This window comes from Anastrepha ludens, chromosome X (assembly GCF_028408465.1).
Source record: "Anastrepha ludens isolate Willacy chromosome X, idAnaLude1.1, whole genome shotgun sequence".
NCBI classification, from domain to species: Eukaryota; Metazoa; Arthropoda; class Insecta; order Diptera; family Tephritidae; genus Anastrepha; species Anastrepha ludens.
The window spans coordinates 83,658,589-83,677,495 of NC_071503.1; the positions used below are offsets into that span (position 1 = coordinate 83,658,589).

The 18,907-nt window shown below is 42.5% G+C and overlaps 1 protein-coding gene across 6 annotated transcripts in view; it reads left to right on the plus strand.

The window, feature by feature from the left end:
• Window positions 1-4,732: 4,732 nt before the first annotated feature.
• Window positions 4,733-18,907, plus strand: part of LOC128869592 (transcription initiation factor TFIID subunit 3-like) — a 48,556-nt gene continuing 34,381 nt past the window's right edge. For 2 of the 6 annotated variants that reach the window (XM_054112160.1, XM_054112163.1), the window contains exons 1-3: window positions 4,760-4,888; window positions 5,008-5,081; window positions 5,142-5,367. In XM_054112160.1, coding sequence (XP_053968135.1) covers window positions 5,202-5,367 — 166 coding nt within the window. In that variant the 5' untranslated portion in view covers window positions 4,760-4,888; window positions 5,008-5,081; window positions 5,142-5,201. Of the gene's footprint in view, window positions 4,949-5,007; window positions 5,082-5,141; window positions 5,368-18,907 lie in introns of those variants that run through there. The other 4 variants (XM_054112165.1, XM_054112162.1, XM_054112161.1 and 1 more) reach the window with 4 other exon arrangements.

The window sequence follows — 18,907 nt, forward strand, 5'->3', positions numbered from 1 at the left end:
CTCTATCTCGAGGCCCTAGTCACGGAGCGGCATGAAAAATACTCTGAACTAAAGCATTCACCAACAGCTTCCAATTGATATCCATATTGTACAAACACATTCTAGGGTCCACGTGTTGGTCTCTATCTCGAGGCCCTAGTCACGGAACGGCATGGAAAGTACTCTGAACTAAAGCATTCACCAACAGCTTCAATTTGATATCCATATTGTACAAACACATTCTAGGCTCCACGTTTTGGTCTCTATCTCGAGGCCCTAGTCACGGAGCGGCATGAAAAATACTCTGAACTAAAGCATTCACCAACAGCTTCCAATTGATATCCATATTGTACAAACACATTCTAGGGTCCAAGTGTTGGTCTCTATCTCGAGGCCCTAGTCACGGAGCGGCATGAAAAATACTCTGAACTAAAGCATTCACCAACAGCTTCCAATTGATATCCATATTGTACAAACACATTCTAGGGTCCACGTGTTGGTCTCTATCTCGAGGTCCTAGTCACGGAGCGGCATGGAAAATACTCTGAACTAAAGCATTCACCAACAGCTTCTATTTGATATCCATATTGTACATACACATTCTAGGCTCCACGTTTTGGTCTCTATCTCGAGGCCCTAGTCACGGAGCGGCATGAAAAATACTCTGAACTAAAGCATTCACCAACAGCTTCCAACTGATATCCATATTGTACAAACACATTCTAGGCTCCACGTTTTGGTCTCTATCTCGAGGCACTAGTCACGGAACGGTATGAAAAATACTCTATACTATAGAAATCATCAACAGCTTCCATTTGCTACCCATATTGTACATATACGTCCGAAGGTTACCCGGGTCCACGTTTTGACCTATATCTCGAGACCCTATTTACCAATAGGTATTCAAACTATACGGAAACCATCTTCAATACCTACTTAACAATGTGTGTAAGTTTGGTTTAATTCGGTTTAAAGACACGGCGGGTCCACGTTTTGGCATATATTTCGAGACCCTAGTCATCAATAGGTATGAAAATTACCCCACATTAAAGCACTTATCGACAGCTTTCATTTGATGCCCATATTGCACATCCACAACCAAAGGTTACCCGGGCCCACGTTTTGACCTATATCTCGAGACCCCAGTCACGGAGCGGCATGAGAAATACTCTGTACTAAAGTATTCACCAACAGCTTTCAATTGATATCCATATTGTACAAACACATTCTAGGGTCCACGTGTTGGTCTCTATCTCGGGACCCTAGTCACGGAGCGGCATGAAAAATACTCTGAACTAAAGCATTCACCAACAGCTTCCATTTGATACCCATATTGTATATACACATCCGAAGGTTACCCGGGTCCACGTTTTGACCTATATCTCGAGACCCCAGTCACGGAGCGGCATGAGAAATACTCTGTACTAAAGCATTCACCAACAGCTTCCAATTGATATCCATATTGTACAAACACATTCTAGGGTCCACGTGTTGGTCTCTATCTCGGGACCCTAGTCACGGAGCCGCATGAAAAATACTCTGAACTAAAGCATTCACCAACAGCTTCCATTTGATACCCATATTGTATATACACATCCGAAGGTTACCCGGGCCCACGTTTTGACCTATATCTCGAGACCCCAGTCTCGGAGCGGCATGAAAAATACTCTGTACTAAAGCATTCACCAACAGCTTCAATTTGATATTCATATTGTACAAACACATTCTAGGGTCCACGTTTTGGTCTCTATCTCGAGACCCTAGTCACGGAGCGGCATGAAAAATACTCTGAAATAAAGCATTCACCAACAGCTTTCATTTGATACCCATATTGTATATACACATCCGAAGGTTACCCGGGTCCACGTTTTGACCATTTTCCCGGCAATTATTCGAATTTTTCTCACCTTTTAAACCTTCCCTAGACCTCCACGAATAATTCAAGACCAAGATAAGATAAATCCGTTCAGCCATTCTCGAGTTATAAGCGAACATAGGGACAGATTTTCACATTTATATATATAGATTATTCAACAGTATTTTTAAGCTATTTTAACAAAAATTATCATTTTTCTAAGTTTATTTTGTAAATGATTTCGAAATGTACTGCTTGGCAACACTGTGTGGTGAGAGAGCAATCAGCTGGGTCGGTATTACGGGATTTTTTTTTAAATCGTGAAATAAAATCTACGGTACTACGATACGGAAGGAAGGAACTTTTTGTTTACATGGGGTTCTCATAAGTTTGATCGAAACAGCTGCGTCGGGATTGCGGTTACGGAATCCCTTATCGCATGCCCTTACCGTGCACAAAAACTCAGCCCCGAGAACAACTGCGTTCTTTTAATTACATATTTACACAATACATCGGTTTGTGGTTGTATGTGTTTGGTTGTATCTACACAATGTTGCCATTGATACCTATATTTGCTTACACACTTTTTCACACATCCGCGTTATCAGCTAAAATTTTTCATTGTTCAATAAACCAAAGCCAAAAACCAACAAATGCAAATAGTTCATTTATCTATAATTGACATTATTCAACAGTATTTTTAAGCTATTTTGATAAAAATTATCATTTTTCTAAGTTTATTTTGTAAATGATTTCGAAATGTACTGCTTGGCAACACTGTGTGGAATTTTTTTAATAATCGTTAAATAAAATCTACGGTACTATGATACGGAAGGAAGGAACTTTTCGTTTACATGGGTTCTCATTAGGGCTGGAATTTAGAACAATGCCGATCTTGGAATTTCTGGCAAACTATAATGTTTTTTTTAATGAAACTTGGTGGAGATGTTAGTGAGGTGTTAAGGAACACTCTTTATAACTTTAAATTAATCGGGAAATAATAATTTTTTAATTATTTACATTCAAAATGCCCTTGGGAACATCAGTATAATTTGCCACATTACACTCTATATTTTTTAACATTTCACTAAAATTCACCAAATATACACTCCCACGCGTGTTTTTACCGATTTGTATGCTAATATTCTAATTATATCTATTAAAATTAAATGCAAATTCATTTGCCTATGCAATCACATTCCAATTTTAAGCGCGAACAAGAAGAAGATTGGAATTACAACAGTATGGTGTTGCCGGATGCCTGCAAATGAAAACAAAAATTAAGTATTTGAGTTTAGTGTTAATGATGGGAATGGGGGTTATTGTGCCTGCTTACTACATACACGCATATGACGTTTTAATTTTGGGTTCAATGGTTTTAACACGGAAAGGAGTTTTACGCAAAAATACTGAGCATTGCGTAGCCGGAGTTGGACTGATGAGGGTAATTTTTTTGAAGCGCGGCCGAAGGCCGCCCACGCGAAAAGGAGTTCTACGCAAAAATACTGTGCATTGCGTAGCCGGAGTTGGACTGATGAGGGTTATTTTTTTGAAGCGCGGCCGAAGGCCGCCCACGCGAAAAGGAGTTCTACGCAAAAATACGGTGGATTGCGTAGCCGGAGTTGGACTGATGAGGGTTATTTTTTTGAAGCGCGGCCGAAGGCCGCCCACGCGAAAAGGAGTTCTACGCAAAAATACGGTGGTTGCGTAGCCGGAGTTGGACTGGTGAGGGTTATTTTTTTGAAGTGCGGCCGAAGGCCGCCCACTCGAAAAGGAGTTGTACGCAAAAATACTGTGGATTGCGTAGCCGGAGTTGGACTGATGAGGGCTATTTTTTTGAAGCGCGGCCGAAGGCCGGCCACGCGAAAAGGAGTTCTACGCAAAAATACTGTGGATTGCGTAGCCGGAGTTGGACTGATGAGGGTTATTTTTTTGAAGCGCGTCCGAAGGCCGCCCACGCGAAAAGGAGTTCTACGCAAAAATACGGTGGTTGCGTAGCCGGAGTTGGACTGATGAGGGTTATTTTTTTGAAGTGCGGCCGAAGGCCGCCCACTCGAAAAGGAGTTCTACGCAAAAATACTGTGGATTGCGTAGCCGGAGTTGGACTGATGAGGGTTATTTTTTTGAAGCGCGGCCGAAGGCCGCCCACGCGAAAAGGAGTTCTACGCAAAAATACGGTGGTTGCGTAGCCGGAGTTGGACTGATGAGGGTTATTTTTTTGAAGTGCGGCCGAAGGCCGCCCACTCGAAAAGGAGTTCTACGCAAAAATACTGTGGATTGCGTAGCCGGAGTTGGACTGATGAGGGTTATTTTTTTGAAGCGCGGCCGAAGGCCGGCCACGCGAAAAGGAGTTCTACGCAAAAATACTGTGGATTGCGTAGCCGGAGTAGGACTGATGAGGGTTATTTTTTTGAAGCGCGGCCGAAGGCCGCCTACGCGATAAAGAGTTCCACGCAAAAATATTGTGTTAATTAATTTAATTTAATTTTAATTACTTTATTATTTTTTGTGATACGCTTAATATCATTGTTTTTAAGTTTAAATGAGTTGTATGTTTTTATTTTCAAATTCATTTCTCAACTTTAAATTACAGCAAAAAATACTGCAGTTTTACAATGAACCTTCCACTGAACATCCCTGCGTGCGAACTTCGTTTTCATTTCAGGTGTATGGCAACACCAACTTTTCGCTAAATTATAGAACTTTAACATTAAATTACTTAAAAACTATAAGCCTCCGGCAGGTTCTGTTTTCAGTTTTAAGATGGGGATACACCCCTCTATCACCCCCCTTTTTACCGTTTTTTTCCAAAGCGATCGGCATTATACTAAATTCTAGCCCTCATTAGTTTGATGGAACAGCTGAGTCGGAATTGCGTTTACGGGCTTCACTGTTTTCAGCATTACTCAATTTGCCATGGAATATGGAAATATTTCTCTTCAAAAGTGCACTTAGTTATCGAGTATTCTTATTATCGATGATCTTTTCCACTATCCGGTAAAAATTGTTGGTTCACATTTTGTGAAGGACGCGGTGTAGGGTTTTTGAAATAAGGTATGTGAACAAGCTATTGGTCGATTGGTTTTGAGCTTTTATGTAATACATCTTGCAAATGTAAGAAATTTCTGTAATTCTGGTGTGTAAATTAAGCCATGATTTGGTTTTTTTGCAAGTGCATTATTTGTAGTTCATTTGTGGTTGGATACTCTGTGGGTGGAAAAGTATTCGTATAATTGACTTGAGCGAGGTAAGTGGAAATTGATATAACATCTTAGTTGTTCGAACTACCTCAAAGTTTCTACCTCAGTATCCACCGAAAGAAGAGATTTATGCAAGAACTATTTGTCGTCAGCAAAAACAAGCAATAATGGCTGATCAATATATGCGTGAACTTTTGCGGATAGCTGTCGCACAAATTTGCCAAACTATTGGCTATCATGTCATACAAGCAACACCGTTGGAGCTCCTTCAAGACACCTTGCATAAATTCCTACACGAATTTTCACGAGAGCTAAGACGTCAGGTAGAGCACTGTAAGTACAGATCTTTTAGTTCATCAGTCAATTTTCAAACTAAAACAAAAAAAGGTTGCGATTTATTATTAATATTTTTCATTTTGTGGTGTTGATTAATTCCTGGAGTTATATATAGGTCAAACCAAACAATTAAGGTTGATTTTCCATTGCTACCACGAAAAAGTTGCTTATAATATCTAAGTGTACGGACCAAATATAAAAATTATAACACACAAATGTTGATAACATATATCAGCCTTTTGTTTTATAGTGCTTTTTATAAACTACCATTAAGACGCGTATGTTACTTAAATACAAACACAGAAAAGTAACAATATTCCCTTTTAAACAGTGTTTATTAATTCAAGATTTGATTTAAAGCTATTTTGACTCAATAATACTATGAATTTTATTAAAATTCTATGTTCTAATCGTTTGTAAGGCAAAACTTTCGCTAGAATTTAGTATAATGTATATCGCTTTGGAAAAAACGGTAAAAAGGGGGTGATAGAGGGGTGTATCCCCATCTTAAAACTGAAAACAGAACCTGCCGGAGGCTTATAGTTTTTAAGTAATTTAATGTTAAAGTTCTATAATTTAGCGAAAAGTTGGTGTTGCCATACACCTGAAATGAAAACGAAGTTCGCACGCAGGGATGTTCAGTGGAAGGTTCATTGTAAAACTGCAGTATTTTTTGCTGTAATTTAAAGTTGAGAAATAATTTTTAAAATAAAAACATACAACTCATTTAAACTTAAAAACAATGATATTAACCGTATCACAAAAAATAATAAAGTAATTAAAATTAAATTAAATTAATTAACACAGTATTTTTGCGTGGAACTCCTTATCGCGTAGGCGGCCTTCGGCCGCGCTTCAAAAAAATAACCCTCATCAGTCCAACTCCGGCTACGCAATCCACCGTATTTTTGCGTAGAACTCCTTTTCGCGTGGGCGGCCTTCGGCCGCGCTTCAAAAAAATAACCCTCATCAGTCCAACTCCGGCTACGCAATCCACCGTATTTTTGCGTAGAACTCCTTTTCGCGTGGGCGGCCTTCGGCCGCGCTTCAAAAAAATAACCCTCATCAGTCCAACTCCGGCTACGCAATCCACAGTATTTTTGCGTAGAACTCCTTTTCGCGTGGCCGGCCTTCGGCCGCGCTTCAAAAAAATAACCCTCATCAGTCCAACTCCGGCTACGCAATCCACCGTATTTTTGCGTACAACTCCTTTTCGCGTGGGCGGCCTTCGGCCGCGCTTCAAAAAAATAACCCTCATCAGTCCAACTCCGGCTACGCAATGCACAGTATTTTTGCGTAGAACTCCTTTTCGCGTGGGCGGCCTTCGGCCGCGCTTCAAAAAAATTACCCTCATCAGTCCAACTCCGGCTACGCAATGCTCAGTATTTTTGCGTAAAACTCCTTTCCGTGTTAAAACCATTGAACCCAAAATTAAAACGTCATATGCGTGTATGTAGTAAGCAGGCACAATAACCCCCATTCCCATCATTAACACTAAACTCAAGTACTTAATTTTTGTTTTCATTTGCAGGCATCCGGCAACACCATACTGTTGTAATTCCAATCTTCTTCTTGTTCGCGCTTAAAATTGGAATGTGATTGCATAGGCAAATGAATTTGCATTTAATTTTAATAGATATAATTAGAATATTAGCATACAAATCGGTAAAAACACGCGTGGGAGTGTATATTTGGTGAATTTTAGTGAAATGTTAAAAAATATAGAGTGTAATGTGGCAAATTATAGTGAAGTTCCCGAGGGCATTTTGAATGTAAATAATTAAAAAATTATTATTTCCCGAATAATTTAAAGTTATAAAGAGTGTTCCTTAACACCTCACTAACATCTCCACTAAGTTTCATTAAAAAAAACATTATAGTTTGCCAGAAATTCCAAAATATACATTGTTCTAAATTCCAGCCAAAACTTTCCATTACTACCAGGATATATCTGTATAGGGGGCGGAGGGGGAGGGGGCGTTTTACCACGCCCATTAGAAAGAGCAGGGTCACACGATTATAACTGTGAAAGTCCTAACCTCCAAGGGGCCCTATAGAACCCCCAGGAGAAGTTTAAAAATGAGGTTTTTTCCGACCGCATGTGCAGTTTGTACAGTTGAAAAGAAGTGTATACAGCAGTCATCAACCCAGCAAGCATTTAACTTTGGTTTTATAATTCATAGCACTTTTATCGTAAAAGTTATGAGTGCCGCCGGCGAAAATTTTGGGCTACAAATTGTCCGATTTTGCACTGTTTCACTATTTATAAAAATTTTTTTGTGTAACACGTATGTATGTATATTTGAAATCAAAAAAGCGCCGCAGTCAAAAATTTGGACTAAAAATTGCGCGATTTTTATTCCAAATTTTCAGTATTTGTAAAAATATTTGTTTCTGTAACATGTTTGTATATTTGAAAGTAGAAAAGCGCCGCAGGCGTAAATTTGGACTAAAAATCGCGCCATTTTTATTCCAAATTTTCAGTATTTGTAAAATATTTGTTTTTGTAACATGTATATATATTTGGAAACAAAAAACCGCCCCTATAAATAATAAAAATAATAAAGGAATGGCTCGCTTTTGGTTCACTGGGTTTTTCTTATTTCGCTTTGTTCTTCTCTCTCTCATCGTTCGTTTGACAGTTCGCTCCTCACATTTATTCTGCACGGTATTAAAAACGTTTAGAAGAACATTTGTAATAATAGAATTTTAATAGACTTTGGAGTATTGTTTAGTAATAATAGCTTTAAGTCGAATATTCATTTAATAAATAATGTTTATAAGTGAATATTGTTACTTTTCTGTGTTTGTATTTAAGTGAAATAAGCGTCTGAAATAGGTAATTTTTTGAAGCTTATGCAAAAAAGAAGTATAATATTTCTAACGCTAAATATTCCTATTAATTCTTAATTGGGCTGGAATTTAGAATAATGTCTATTGGGCAATTTTGGCAAACTACAGTGCACTCGCGATAACTCGAACTAATTAAAACAGGCGCTGTTCGATTTATCGAATTTGTTCGACTTATCAATTGAGTGTGCTATGTTAAAAAAACAGTCATCGATATCGATTTTTCGATCGATTGTTGAAAATGGAAGCCAGTAGAAAATTTCTGTGGTATAGTTTCGTTATACGAATTACATTTTGGTCCATTGGCTGGATCAATGGTGTCACATTCGGCGGCATAAACATAGTTAAAATTAAACCATCCTCGGACTTTAATTCGATTTCGTTGGGATGTGATGGGGCATTATCAATTAGAAGAAGAGCCTTCTCAGGTAATCCCCATCTTTCAAATTTTTTCTTACCTAAATATTAAAGTCATTTAACTTGGTTAAAAAAATTGTTTTAATGAATCTGGATTTTACCTGCGGCACGAACGAATTATGAAACCAGTCTTTGAAAATCGCCGAAGTCATCCAGGCTGATTTGGAATTTTCGTACTCCACCGGACAGTTAAAATTTTTGAAAACACGAGGATTTCTTGCTTTGTCAATAACGAGAAGTTTAAGCTTATGGTTGCCGGTAGCGTTAGTGCAAGCCATAAATTGCCTTATCTTTCTTTTTTATAAGACTTATGGTGGACTTGGCTACCCCATATTCCTTCGCTAGAGAAGTAACACTACGTCCACGTTTAATTTTGTTAAGGACTTCAGCCCTCTCTTTTAATGTTAAACACTTCAACCTTTTACGATCAATTACTCACGTGCACTGATATACTACAAATGACAAATTTAAAGCAATTTGGTCAATGCAAAATGTTGTTCCCAGAAAACTAACGGGATATTAACGCCGAAATATTCATATGGACAATACACTAGTATACATATAATTTATATACATATACTAATATATTACATATGTATCTATGTACAAAATGTACATGTTTGAAAAGAATGTGTGTACAAATAAATTTGTTTTTTTGTTCGAGTTATAGCACTTTTTTATTGTTCGAGTTACAAAGAAGTCAATAGGGGAAAAAATGTGTTCGAGTTAGCACGTCGTTCGACTTAGCGGCTATTCGAGTTACCGCGAGTGCACTGTATAATGTCTTTATTAATGAAACGTGGGGGAGATGCTAGTGAGGTGTTAAGAAACACTCTTTATAACTCCAAATTATTCGGGAAATAATATTGTAATTTCGTAATTATTTGTCTTCAAAATGCCCTCGGGAACTTCACTATAATTTGCCACATTACACTATATATTTTTTAACACTTCACTAAAATTCACCAAATATACACTCACACGCCTGTTTTTACTTCTTTTTATCCTTATATTCGAATTATTTTTATTAAAATTAAATGCAAATGCATTTGTCTATACAATCACTTTCCAATTTTAAACGCGAATAAGAAGAAGATTGGAATGACAACAGTATGGTGTAAGCAATCGAGTTCTTTAATAAAGATAACTACGACCACCCCATTTGGTTTGCAGACATGATAATCGAATTTTTGTGGAGAAAATCTGTTTATAAAAGGCATTAGGACCCCTTTGTAAAACTGATCGAAGCAATACAATACACTTATAAACCGTAATTTTTGGCTTTTAATTACTTTATTATCTTTTTTGATACGCTTAATATAATTGTTTTAAGTTTCGTTGAGTTGTATGTTTTAATTTTCAAAAATATTTCTCAATTTTAAATTACAGCAAAAAATACTGCAGTTTTACAATGAACCTTCCACTGAACATCCCTGCATATGAACTTCGTTTTTATTTCAGGTGTATGGCAACACCAATTTTTCTTTAACATTAAATTACTTTAAAACTTAAGCCTCCGGCACGTTCGGTTTTCAGTTTTAAGATGGGGATACACCCCTCTATAAACCCCCCCTGCGTTGCAGCAGGAAATTTAAAATAAAAACAATGCTATTGTCTGTATTATGTTATGCAAGTATCAGGTCAGTCCATAAGTTCGTGCGAATATTACCCATAGTTTCACTTCTGTACGATTTTTGCATACAAAAAATTATTCGCGGAATGTAACGGAACTATTTATATTTTCTTTGATATATTGTTTATTCAACAAGTGATTTTAATCGCGGATAGAAGCACGAATAGAAGGATGAAAGTGGTAAAAATGCAACAACTGCTGCTGCAGAAATAAACGCTGTTCACGGAGAGGATACCGTGAATGTAAGACTGCGCAAAAATGGTTTTCAAAATTCCGAAGTGGTAACTGCGACGTGGAGGATGCCCCGCGCGCTGGTCGTCCTGAAGTCTTAAACTCCAACGCCTTGCTCGAACTCGTGGAAGCTGAGCCAAATTTGACAGTCGATATGATAGCTCAGAGGTTAAATCCTTAACAATAATCCTGTACGCAAACCCCAATGGTTAGATAAAGATGAAACACCAGAACCGACCCCTAGAGATGGCCTTCACCCCAAGAAGATTCTCCTGTCTATTTGGTGGGATATGACCGGTATTGTTTAATATGCCTTTCTGGAACCAAACCAGACGTATATATACCCCCTGTCACCGGCTGCCCGGCAGGATATCACCCTGATATAGGTGCGCTCATCAGAGGTGAAAACCGATTGGTTGTAGGTGACTTCAATGCGTATCACGATCTTTGGCATTCAAGCCTGCCAAATGATCGTAGGGGACAGCAACTGGCAGAGCAGATAGACGATTCGACATTCAGCACAGTGAACGACGACGCCCCCACCAGGGTAGTGGGCAATTGTAGCATCTCGCCTGACCTAACTATAGCTAGCGCGGGTCTGATAAATAGCATAACGTGGCAAACTATGCTATCGCTTGCATCAGACCATTTGCCCATTATCGTCTCGATTGAGAGACCTGCCGACTTTGTTTCCGCGAATCACCGGTCCTATTTTATTTTTAGAAAAGCTAATTGGGCCGGCTTCACGGGTAGGCGAACGCGCATTCCGCAAGGTGCTCACAGCTGCTGCGGCTCGCTTCATTCCAGCTGGAAACTATAAGGACATCCGTCCTCATTTCCTAACCGAAGCAGCCAGTTTAGCAAACGAGCGTGACCACCTACGCCAGGCCGATCCCGGGGATCCCCGCATAAGGGATCGCAATTCGGAGATCCGGCAACTGGTAAACCAGCATAAGCGGACTAAATGGGTTGAGCACCTGAAGACCTGCAACCTCGCCTCTGGGGTGAGTGAGATCTGGTCCACCGTTAGGTCCCTGTCAAACCCGACGAAGCACAACGACAAGGTGGCTATCACCTTCAACGGTTGTACTTCGTCGGACCCGAAGAGATGCGCGAGCTATTTCAGCCGGCTTTTCATATTGCATCCTCCGTGCGACAGAACCAAACGTCGTGCTACCAGAAGGCTGCACAAAGTGACGAACGACAGTGCGCCACTTACTTTCTCCGGTGATGAGGTTCAGGGGGCCATCAACAAGTCGAAATCATCGAAAGCCATTGGCCCTGACGGATTAAACGCGCTGATGCTGAAGCATCTGGGACCCCTGGGAGTAGGATTCCTCACAAGGGTCTTCAATTTGTCCCTGACCACTCTCATCATCCCTGACAAGTGGAAAGCAGGGAGAGTGGTCCCACTACTGAAGCCTGGGAAACCCAATAACCTAGGGGAGTCTTATCGGCCTCCTTTCCCCAGTAGTGAAGACACTTGAAGCCCTCCTACTCCCTCTCTACACGAAACACCTGGCCTCAGCCCCACATCAGCACGGTTTCCGACGAGTGCACAGCACCACCACTGCACTCACCGCCATAAACGCCCGGGTAAATCGCGGGCAACCAAAACCGCCCCTGCGAGAGGACTGTCCTAGTAGCGTTGGACTTGAAGAAGGCTTTCGATACAGTCAGCCACTCCACGCTACTAGATGACATTTATCAGTCGACACTCCCGCCAGGACTGAAGAGGTGGTCCGCGAACTATCTGAGCGGTCGGCACTCGTCAGTGATATTTCGCGATCAAACGTCAAAGCAGAGAAAGATTAAGCAAGGTGTACCGCAGGGTGGTGTCCTTTCTCCCTTGCTGTTCAACTCCTACATCTCGAAGCTCCCCTAACCACCAGAGGGAGTCTCCCTGGTCTCCTACGCCGACGACTGCACGATAATGGCGTCGGGCAATGACATCGATGGCCTGTGTTCCAAAGTGAACAACTACCTCACCGACCTTTCTCGCTTTTTCACTGCGAGGAATCTCCAACTTTCCCCCACCAAGTCCACGGCGACCCTTTTCACCACCTGGACAAAGGAGGTCAAGCTATCCCTTAAGGTAAAAGTCGATGATACACCAATTCCGACGGTAAATAACCCCAAAATTTCGGGTGTAACCTTTGACAGCTTGCTCTCCTTCTCTGCGCATACAACCGCAATTGCCACAAAAGTCCAAAATCGCAACAAGGTCCTCAAATCGCTGGCCGGCAGAACTTGGGGCAAAGACAAAGAACTGTTGCTTTCGACATTTAAGGCAATTGGTCGGCCGGTTCTAAACTATGCAGCGCCTGTCTGGTCGCCTGGAACTAGTGATTCTCATTGGACAAAGCTTCAGACTTGTCAAAATACCGCTATTCGGACAGCGACCGGTTGCCTCCTGATGTCACCCATCCAATACCTACATAACGAGGCACAAATGCTCCCAGTAGTGGAACACAACAAACTGCTCAGCAAGCAGTTCCTGCTTGGATGTTACCGTAGGTTTCATCCCTGCAGACACTTGCTTGAGCCTGAGCCGCCTCCCAAGCACGTCAGGAGACATCTCCTAGACTACGCTGACGAAATCCAGGACAAAACTGACCGCAACCTACTGGACCGGACAATATTTAGACAGTCAAAAACAACAACGGGAGACCATTACCACCTTCATGAACTCCCGTCCTGTGAATGCCGTAATCGGAGTCCAACCACCACCTATTGCAGATGAAGAGCTCCAGCTTCCCCGTGAGACTCGTGTAACACTGGCACAACGACGTTCTGGATACTGTAGCAGGTTAAACTCCTACATATCGAGAGTCGACCCCGACATAGCGAACACATGTCCGGCATGTGAAGGTACCCCGCACGACACTAACCACCTCTTCACATGCCCCCTTAAACCGACTCATCTAACCCCCCTCTCCCTCTGGACCCAACCTGTCGAAACAGCATGTTTCCTAGGCCTACCCCTAGATGAGCTAGACGAAGACGAACGATGATATGCCTACACTGACAGGGCTACCTATGCTGTTAAAACAACAACAACAACATAACTGCTGATTATTACTCCCATCAGCCCTCAAACCTGAATGAGGCACTTAAAAAAATCGACCGTCTTTAGTGAATAGACGCAAAGTTTTGTTTCACCGCGACAACGCAAGATCTCGTACCGCAAGGCAAACATTAGGCAAGATGAACGAGCTCCTACTGGAGCTTATGCCTCATCCACCATACTCTCCGGATATTGCACCTTGTGATTATCACCTTTTCCGTGGACTTCAAAACCATATGAGTAACAAGAACTACTCCTCAAAAGAAGCTATACAAAGGGATATCGAAGCGTATTTTGGTTCCAACGACAAAAAATTTTTTGAGCAGGGAATTAAAAATTTGCCTAAACGTTGGGAAGACATTGTAAATAATGAAGGAAAATATATTATTAATTAATAAATACTTTAAACATCTTTTTTTTAAATTTTAAAACCACCTTTAAAAGACCCTCGAACTTATGGACTGACCTGATACTTCATTGTTGTTCATATTTTTGTGTTCATTTGCAGGCATCCGGCAACACTATACTGTTGGCAGCCGGTTCTACGTTACCGGACTGACTCGGGCTTTTCCTGACCAAGGGCTGCCGCCCCAGTAAACTAGCCCTGTCTAGTGTACCTTATCCCACCCCTAATCTTTCGTCACAGGAGCAACTCATTGCAGCAAGTTTTCTCCCCGTACCAGAAGTATTTTGCTGCTGCATTTGCCACAAACGGCCCCACCCGAACTCCACCTCGGTTAGGTGTAATAGGAGCAACGGGTGGGCCACGTTTTGCTCCCGCTCACAGGCGGCCCCTCAGTGCCGACACGTCACACTGCCGCCACCAACAACACCTCAACGGTAAGGAGCCCCCACGAGCAACACAACTCCCCCTCTGACCCACAACCCTCCTGCTCCTACCCCAGTGCGGGGACAAACCAGCAGCTCTTGGTCCCCCGCACAGTCTGTTCCGTGTGTCAGACCGTAGTTCCTCGGAACTTGACAACTGTCCAGTGCAATTCTTGCAGTGACTGGTGCCATTTTCGGAGGTGCTCCGGCCTGCGCACCTCCCGTGAGTGGACACGCGACTTCGTTGCCCCCTGCTGCAGAGCTCTGCACCCGCAAGGAAAAATTGAAGGACAAAGAGGAATTGGTATGAAGAAAATGGCGTGGCTAGACAATATCAAAGAGGGGACAGGTCTCAAAACAATCGGTGAACTAACAGGGACAGCGAGAAACAGACAAAAATATAATGACATCATTAATAATATGACCTGACAACCGGACGACTAAGATCAGAATGATGTTATGTAATCGCGAACAACCAGTATGGATACGCCGATTAAGAAGAATGATTTATTTAATGAAACTTGGTGGAGATGTTAAGGAGTAGTTCAGAAACAATCTTTATAACTCATAATATTCTGAAAATAATAGTTTTGCAATTATTTGCGTTCAAAGTGCCTTCGGGAACTTCACTATAGTTCACATTATAATATATATTTTTCTAAACTTCAATTCATAAAATATATCGTCACTTGGATTTTTTATTTGTTTTCATTTCAAATATTTCAATGAAACTTAAATGCAAACGCATCAACTGCTAGTAATAAACAGTTGGAGGAAATCCGTAAACGACGTTTACTGAGGTTTCAAAAAACTATGGTAGCAATAAGCATGCGAATTTCGGTATTATATTTTATAATAAGTAAAAAGAGGACAAAGCGTTTATGAACACACGTTTTTGTTTTTAATATGAATGCATAATTAATAATATTTAACAAAAATTGTATTAGAATTATGTCTACAAACCTGTTTTCTTTACCGGCGTCCATTTTATATAGTTTTTACTTTGACGTTTCACTTTACATTCGTTTTTCCAGCGACGCTTTTTTCCATAAAAAACTAAAGCAAAACAAACTGCAGATTTACAAACATCCGTGCAGTGATCGTCTCTGCATACGGACTTTGTTCTTATTTGAAGTGTATGGCAACATCATCTTTTCGCTAAATTGCACAATTTTAACAGAAAAATACTTAAAAACTAAAAGCCCCTGAGGGTGCTCTACATGCCGCTTTCCATACTTTTTTCAAAGCGTGTTGCATTATACTAATTATTTCCCTAATTGCCTACAAATCTATTGATATACCATTTAATTGCTAATTTCTTCGCCCTTGTCTCTTCGTAGCTTAGTTGTTGTTGTTGTTAACAGCATAGGTAGCCCTGTCAGTGTAGGCATATCATCGTTCGTCTTCGTCTAGCTCATATAAGGGTAGGCCCAGGAAACATGCTGACATGTGAAGAGGTGGTTAGTGCCGTGCGGGGTACCTTCACATGCCGGACATGTGTTTGGTATGTTGGGGTCGATTCTGGATATGTAGGAGTTTAACCTGCTACAGTATCCAGAACGTCGTTGTGCCAGTGTTACACGAGTCTCACGGGGAAGCTGGAGCTCTTCATCTGCAATAGGTGGTGGTTGGACTCCGATTACGGCATTCACAGGACGGGAGTTCAAGAAGGTGGTAACGGTCTCCCGGTGAATGTCGTTTATTGACTGTCTAAATATTGTCCGGTCCAGTAGGTTACGGTCAGTTTTGTCCTGGATTTCGTCAGCGTAGTCTAGGAGATGTCTCCTGACGTGCCTGGAGGCGGCTCAGGCTCAAGCAGGTGTCTGCAGGGATGAGACCTGCGGTAGCATCCAAGCAGGAACTGCTTGCTGAGCAATTTGTTGTGCTCCAGTACTGGGAGCATTTGTGCCTCGTTATGAAGGTGTTGGGTGGGTGACATCAGGAGGCCCCCGGTCGCTGTCCGAATAGCGGTATTTTGACAAGTCTGTAGCTTAGTCCACTGCGAATCACTAGTTCCAGGCGACCAGACAGGCGCAGCATAGTTAAGAACCGGCCGACCAATTCCCTTAAATGTCGAAAGCAACAATTCTTTGTCTTTGCCTCAAGTGCTGCCGGCCAGCGATTTGAGGACCTTGTTGCGATTTTGGACTTTTGTGGCAATTGCGGTTGTATGCGCAGAGAAGGAGAGCAAGCTGTCAAAGGTTACACCCGAAATTTTGGGTTTATTTACCGTCGGAATTGGTGTATCATCGACTTTTACCTTAAGGGATAGCTTGACCTCCTTTGTCCAGGTGGTGAAAAGGGTCGCCGTGGACTTGGTGGGGGAAAGTTGGAGATTCCTCGCAGTAAAAGAGCGAGAAAGGTCGGTGAGGTAGTTGTTCACTTTGGAACACAGGCCATCGATGTCATTGCCCGACGCCTTTATCGTGCAGTCGTCAGCGTATGAGATCAGGGAAACTACCGCTGGTGCTTGGGGGAGCTTCGAGAGGTAGAAATTGAACAGCAAGGGAGAAAGGACACCACCCTGCGGTACGCCTTGCTTAATCTTTCTCTGCTTTGAACTTTGATGGTGAGTGCTGTTTATGGCGGTGAGTGCAGTGGTGGTGCTGTGTACTAGTCGGAAACCGTGCTGATGTGGGGCTGGGGCCAGGTGTTTCGTGTAGAGTGGGAGTAGGAGGGCTTCAACTGTCTTCACTACTGGGGAAAGGAGAGTTATCGGCCGATAAGACTCCCCTTGGTTGGCGGGTTTCCCGGGATTCAGTAGTGGGACCACTCTCCCTGCTTTCCACTTGTCAGGGATGATGAGAGTGGTCAGGGACAAATTGAAGACCCTTGTGAGGAATCCTACTCCCAGGGGTCCCAGATGCTTCAGCATCAGCGCGTTTAATCCGTCAGGGCCAATGGCTTTCGATGATTTCGACTTGTTGATGGCCCCCTGAACCTCATCACCGGAGAAAGTAAGTGGCGCACTGTCGTTCGTCAGTTTGTGCAGCCTTCTGGTAACACGACGTTTGGTTCTGTCGCCCGGAGGATGCAATATGAAAAGCCGGCTAAAATAGCTCGCGCATCTCTTCGGGTCCGACGAAGTGCAACCCATTTAGTCCGCTTATGCTGGTTTACCAGTTGCCGGATCTCCAAATTGCGATCCCTTATGCGGGGATCCCCGGGATCGGCCTGGCGTAGGTGGTCACGCTCGTTTGCTAAACTGGCTGCTTCGGCTGGGAAATGAGGACGGATGTCCTTATAACTTCCAGCTGGAATGAAGCGAGCCGCAGCAGCTTTGAGCCCCTTGCGGAATGCGCGTTCGCCTACGCGCACATCAGTGGGGATGGGAAGATCGGCGAAGGTGTCCTCGGTGAATTCCGTGAAGCCGGCCCAATTAGCTTTTTTAAAGTTAAAGTAGGACCGGTGATTCGCGGAAACAAAGTCCGCAGGTCTCTCAATCGAGACGATAATGGGCAGATGGTCTGATGCAAGCGATAGCATAGGTCGCCACGTTATGCTATTTATCAGACCCGCGCTAGCTAAAGTTAGGTGAGGCGAGCTGCTGCAATTGCCCACTACCCTGGTGGGGGCGTCGTCGTTCACTGTGCCGAATGTCGAATGGTCTATCTGCTCTGCCAGTTGCTGTCCCCTACCATCATATTTCAGGTTTGAATGCCAAAGATCGTGATACGCATTGAAGTCACCTACAACCAATCGGTTTTCACCTCTGATGAGCGCACCTATATCAGGGTGACATCCTGCCGGGCAGCAGGTGACAGGGGGTATATATATGTTAAATATTTCGAGCTCGGAATCGCCTGACCGGACAGCTATGCCTTGACATTCTAAGGTGCTGTCCCTGCGGTCGATTCCTTCATCGATAAGACGATACTGCACAGTGTGGCGGACTATAAACGCTAGGCCACCACCATTGTCTCGCTCGCGATCGTGTCTGTGCACGTTATAGCCATCCCTGGTGATCAGAGATGACCTAGCGTGCAGCTTTGTTTCTTGGACCGCAGCTATCTTGATACTGTGCCGGCTCATAAAGTCGACTATCTCGTAGACCTTACTCGTAAGTCCGTTAGAGTTGAATTGGCTTCTACAATGCAACTGTAACGGATTCACGAGTAAGGTCGACGAGATAGTTGACTTCATGAGCCGGCACAGTATCAAAATAGCTGCGGTCAAGGAAACCAAGCTGCACGCTAGGTCCTCTCTGATCACCAGGCATAGGTCGCCAGGTTATGTTATTTATCCAACCGGCGCTAGCAATTGTGATGTCAGGCGAGCTGCTGCAATTGCCCACTACCCTAGTGGGGGCATCGAATCGTCTATCTGCTCTGCCACTTGATGTCCCCTACGATTATTGGGTAGGCTTGAATGGCAAAGGACGTGATGCTCCTTGAAGTCACCTACTACCAATCCGTTTTCACTCTGATATGTATTAAAAATTTCGAACTCGGCATCGCCTGACCGGACAGCTATACCTTGACATTCTAAGGTGCTGTCCCTGCGGTCCCTGC